Source organism: Chelonoidis abingdonii, chromosome 17 (genome assembly GCF_003597395.2).
Source record: "Chelonoidis abingdonii isolate Lonesome George chromosome 17, CheloAbing_2.0, whole genome shotgun sequence".
In the NCBI taxonomy this organism is placed as follows: Eukaryota; Metazoa; Chordata; order Testudines; family Testudinidae; genus Chelonoidis; species Chelonoidis abingdonii.
Window position 1 is genome coordinate 11274541 of NC_133785.1, and position 5313 is coordinate 11279853.

General features: G+C 57.4%; 1 protein-coding gene across 2 annotated transcripts; it reads right to left on the reverse strand.

Moving 5' to 3' along the window:
* Nucleotides 1–934: 934 nt before the first annotated feature.
* MRPL11 (mitochondrial ribosomal protein L11) lies at nt 935–4185 on the reverse strand. 2 transcript variants are annotated; one of them, XM_032804196.2, is made up of 5 exons: nt 4063–4185; nt 2809–2904; nt 2410–2503; nt 1638–1797; nt 935–1362 (listed from the first exon to the last, which is right to left on the reverse strand). In XM_032804196.2, exons 1-5 carry the CDS (start codon nt 4183–4185, stop codon nt 1251–1253), a joined length of 585 nt encoding a protein of 194 aa, XP_032660087.1. In that variant the 3' UTR covers nt 935–1250. The 2 variants fall into 2 exon arrangements, with proteins under 2 accessions (XP_032660087.1, XP_032660088.1); XM_032804197.2 differs by lacking the exon at nt 2809–2904.
* Between the last annotated feature and the right edge of the window lie 1128 nt (nt 4186–5313).

Consider the following 5313-nt stretch of genomic DNA (forward strand, 5'->3'; position numbering starts at 1 on the left):
GTCACCCTTGGCAGTTCTGGGCCTGGGCTCCCCTACCCCCACTCCCATTGATACCACTTAATGCTGATAACTCACGGTCAATCGAGAGTGCGTGGAGGTGCCCACGGCAGGATGTTTGCCCCAGCAAGCACATCATGTCCCAGCTCCAGGTAATTCTAGTCTGTCTGTTCACCTGCTTATTAGTTTCAAATAGAGATTTGATTCCCCTTTATCTACCTTAAAATCTTGTGAAATGATGCTATAGATACCACCCAGCTGCTGTGCCCTAGCCCAGAGGCAGTTGCATCTCAGCGCCAGGCGAGGGATCCTGGTATAAACAGTCCCCTTGCCCCACCCCAGAGGGGACCAGGTCTCAGGATCCCTGTATAAACAGTCCCATACCCCACCCGAGTTCCTTTCCTGAGTTAATACAGTAAACCGAGACCCTAGGGAGAGACAAGGTACTTATGTTTCCCGTCCAAAATACATTCTGTTGGATTTATGATCCTTGATGATTGATCAAAACAAGGACAAACATTCTCCCAGCTGGGTTTGGTGTCCCTGAAATACATCCAATATATAAAACACAATGGCTTCTCTACCACTTTCCAATCAACCTGGGCTTTGACAGAACCACAGCTGGGTCGGTCCCCCGGATGTCTCAGCACACGGCACCGGTCCCTTCTCTAGAATTGCAACTGGAGCTAGTTTCCAGGACTTGGGGTTACAAATATAATCTCCAAAGAGCTGTCCCACGCGTAACCCATGCAGCACTAGCTGCCTGAACTAGAAATGAGGGAATAGCCCTGTATCCTGTTCCCTGCCCCTCATCCTCTCCCCAAGCCAGCTAGTCTGATTGCTCTGGGGCTGGATCCGAGCTGTCGCCCCCCCAGAAGGGAAAGGCCCCATATCCCAGGTCCCCATCCCTGCACACACAGACACAGGCTGCTCTTAGTTTGGTGGTCACAGTGGGGTTTTATTGGGTTGGGATTTTAATTGCATCAAAGCAATTCAGCACATTTTAAAGAAGGCTTGGATATGAGGGGTGGGGCTAATTCCCATTCTCCATAGAGGCAAGTCCATAGGACAAAGATGGCCAGGATAGGGGAACAGGGGTGGGGGAACAGATGGACAGACTGACATGCTGCTCCTGAGGGGATGCCCCCAGTTCCCCATACCCAGAGTGGGGCTTTGACCCTGGAGGCCAGGAACATCGATCGATCTGGACTTGCTGGCCCTGCAGTCCCCTAGGGAGGCAGGTGTCCTGGAGATCATTTCTTCTTGGTGACCGCTGCCAATGCTGTTGCCTCAGCTTCTGCTGCCGCCACTGCCAAGGCCTCCTCGCGCTGCTGCTGGAACACAGCATATTCCTCTGCACTGAGCCTGGTGGGGGGAGAAGAAAGGGGTCAGACCTGCCTGACATGGGAGACCTGGCGCCCAGCCCCATCTAGCACACTAGACCACACCCAGCCCCAACCTGCTCTAACCACTAGATTCCACTCCCTGCCCAGACCTGGGGCTAGAACCCAGGAGTCCTGACTCCCAGAGCCAGGCACAGAACCCAGCTACTCTGACTGCCAACTCCCCCGACTCACCCAGAGCTGGGAACCCAGGGCTCCTGGCTCCTGCCCCCGCCAGGGCTCTGTGTGGGTACTCACTCTCTCACCACCTTGATGCCCAGGGTTCTGGCACTGCCAATGAGAGATTTCACCACCTTCTCCAGACTCGTGTCCCGCACCACAAAGTTGGAGTTCTTGGACTTCACCAGAGCGATCTCGTACAGATGCTTCAGGGTCACCATGCCCGCTACCTCATGCCCTGTTCAGCCAGAGACCTGTTAGCTCCACCCACAGCCCCCCTGTGGGGCCCTTGCATTCTGACCCACAGCTCCCCTACCCCATGTGGACCCCCGTGTCCCAATCCACAGCACCCCCCAATGGACCACAGGGCCCCTCCAGCCAACCTGCAGCCCTCCTGCAAGGCCCCTCCATCCTGACCTGCAGCTCCCCGTGTGCCATGGTCAGATGCAGTCCAGAGCTCTAATGCTGGAAGCAGCCACCAGGGGACCCACACACTCTTTCTATGGGGTGCACTTGCTGCAGGTTGTCTCCAAGAAGGTATGTGGGGGGGTGAATCCTGGGGGCACAACTCTCCCCCCAACACCTGTTCACAGGGCATCCGGGCCAGCAGGGAAGTGGAGGGAGGCCCTGGGTGCTGCTCAGCATGTGCTAGTTGGGGTTCAACACAGAGGGCAGCGTGGGCACCCCCAGAGCCCAGGGTGACTGCCCCCCGCCATCGGTGACACCCCTGCCCTGACCACCCTGTGTGGCCCTGCTCCCGTATTGTGTGAGCCCCTCCCCACCAGTCTGGGCCTCTCCCCTCCCTGCTCTGTGTCTCCCAAGATTGCGCTGCCCCCATTCACCTCCTCACCAGTCTGTGCTGCCCCCTTGTCGATACCAGCGGCTGCCTTGAGGAAATAGGAGGCCGTGGGCTGGTTGATCTGGATCTCGTAGGTTCTGTCTGGCTGCAACACATTGAGGGGGTGGGGCTTAAACTGGGGTCCTGCCTGAGGAGACGTAGCCCAGACCCCTCTGCATCCCAAACGGAGACCTCCCAGTAACCTGCCACACACAGATCCTGCCCCACTGCAGAGGGGTGTGCTCTGGCCCAGTGGCAGTGATGGGGTAGAGCAGGCTAGGGCAGTGTGCGTGGTGGTGCCTCCCCTTGATATCAATGCACATGGGCAGCAAGGTGTGGGGTTCCTGGGGTGTATGCAGTGGGCGGGGGTTGTGCTGTGCGTATCTCTGGATGTGCTGGGGTGTGTCTCACCTTGACATCAATTCGCACAGGCAGTGGCACCCCCTCCTTGATGTCCTTGGTTCGCTCATTGAAGTCCTTGCAGAACTGCCCAATAGGGATGCCCCTCTGGGGAGACAAACAGGGACACTGTCAGGGGATTTGGATCCCCCACCCACCTGCCCCATATGCCCTAGAATCTCTTGCAGATCCACGTGTGACCCAACCCGAAACCACAGCCAGTGCTCCCCAGAAGGGTAAGGCCCTGTATCCCATTCCCCACACCTGAGCCAGCCAGTCCCCTGCCCTGGGGTCACATTTCAATAGTACATGCGCCCCTACCCCCTTTTCCCTGTTTGATGGCCCAGGATGAGGCTACAAGAGTCCAGATCCAGGGTGTAACACTGGGCTCTGGATCAGGTGGGACGAGTTGTGCAATGTGAAGCTGTCACTAATGATCAGGCCAACAAAGCTGAATGAGAGCATCCGTTACAACACTCGTTCCTCGCAGCACAGTTCTGAGGCGCTGCCCCATTTGGGGAAAGCAACGAAGGCCTCCGAAATGGCCTTCTTCTCTCCCACAGCTAAAGCCACCAGTGCCAGCTGCCCCCGGGGGCTACTCTCAGCCTGAACCGATCCTTTCCACAGGCATTCGAATGAAAGACAACCCCTTGTGATTCCTGAGTGCCTCATGCCCAGCCTGGCTGCCCTGATTGGGACCGGAACCCCAACACGAAGTTCAATAGAGCAATATCTCTCTGCCCCTCACCCCAAGGGGGAAGCAGCTTCAACTGCAGAGAGCTCAAGAGCCAGTAGAGTGACTGGGCCCCATAAGAGAGACAATCCTAAAGGGCTCCGTGCCCCCATGTGTCTCCCGAACAGGCCTGGGGAGGCTGGATCTCTTCCTTCCCACAAACACTGTGCCTCTCGTAACAGGTGTAAGAGGAAATCCTCCTTCCATAAGCTGGGATGCTGCCTTGACATCTGCATCCAGCCAGCAAATGGGAGAGGGCTAAAGACCCCATACCGCAGAATTTGAACCACAGAGCCAACAGCCTTGAGCAGCCCAGAGTGAGAGCAGTTAATCCTGTTCCCACCTTGTGAGGAGCCGCAGGGGCAGCAGGAACCTGGGGGAGGGGATTACTTTGGAGCATCACTGTCCCAGAAGCACCTGCTGCCCTTGCAGTGAACCTCATTAGCCCACACCACTTGTTAAACACACCAACCATCCCCAGTATAACAGGCCTCCCCGCCCCGATCACACAGCCAGTGAGAGGTCTGGCCTACCTGCCCGAGGACAGGGCCCAGGGGAGGCCCCGGCATAGCCTGCCCTGCCCGGATGATCATTCGGATGACACTCCCGGGATCAACCTTCTTCACAGCTTTGGCAGCACGGGAGATTTTTGACATGGTGAGTCTTAGCTGCGAGATGAGTCCAGGGGAGAGGGGAGGTCACAGCGGACAGAATCCAGCCCCAGGGGAGAGTTCTGGGGAGCTGGCAGGCTCTCTCTAGCACCCACCACGCTGGCACTAGGAAGAGCTCCTTTGCCACCCAAGAGATGCCACAGGCCTGGGGAAACTGTCGTTTGTGCCATATCACAGTTAGAAACCACTGTTCCCTGAGGGTCCTAGTGCTCCCCACCCCTATTGTACAGCCATACAGCTCAACCCCCCAATACCCATGGCTTCTGTACCCCCCGATCCCCTGTACACACCCTAACCATACCCCTCAGTCCCCCCACAATCCCCTGTACACACCCTAACCATACCCCTCAGTCCCCCCACGATCCCCTGTACACACCCTAACCATACCCCTCAGTCCCCCCCACGATCCCCTGTACACACCCTAACCATACCCCTCAGCCCCCCCCCATCCCCTGTACACACCCTAACCATACCCCTCAGCCCCCGCCCCCCATACAGCTCAACCTCTTTTACGTCCCACCACCGCATGGCCCCTGCCCGGCTCCTGCTCTGTGCTCCCCACACATGGCCACTCCCCAAACCTCAGCCTCCCTTCCCCATTGCCCAACGCGCCCCAGAACTCACTCTGCGGCTCAGCCCCTAATATCAGCTCCACTCGCCGCTCTCAGCCCAGCCTGGGCACCGACACATTGGGGCAGGAGACTCGGCGAACAGCACGCCGGGAGCTGTAGTTCCCCTTGGCCCAGCCCTGTGCATACCCAAGGATATCCTGGGAGTTGTAGTTCTCACTAGCTCTTCCTGTGCAATCCCAAGTGCGAGCTGGGGGTTATGGTTCCCCCTCCATCTGCATGCTGGGAACTGAAGTCTCCCGCCCCGACATGTGCTGATACAAGTGCATGCTGGGATTGGTAGTTCCCATCCCAAACGAGAGCGAGAGACGCACACAGTGGTTTGTTTTGTGCTAGAGAGCAGCTCGATCCATTCAAGTTTGCTAGTCCTTTTCAGTAAGCCAGGGTGTTCCAAGTTACTTCTCTCACCTTCTTCAGCCTTTGTAGCAAACACGGAGCTCGATCCCCAAAGGGCGGATTCCCTGTACACGCCATACTGAGGCAG

Coding starts and splice junctions, on each gene's coding strand:
- MRPL11 (XM_032804196.2), bottom strand. CDS start 4,185: ATGTCAAAAATCTCCCGTGCTGCCAAAGCTGTGAAGAAGGTTGATCCC. Junction 2,905..4,062: donor TGGGCCCTGTCCTCGGGCAG/GTAGGCCAGACC, acceptor TTGTCTCCCCAG/AGGGGCATCCCTATTGGGCA. Junction 1,363..1,637: donor GGCATCAAGGTGGTGAGAGA/GTGAGTACCCAC, acceptor TCCCCCCACCAG/GCTCAGTGCAGAGGAATATG.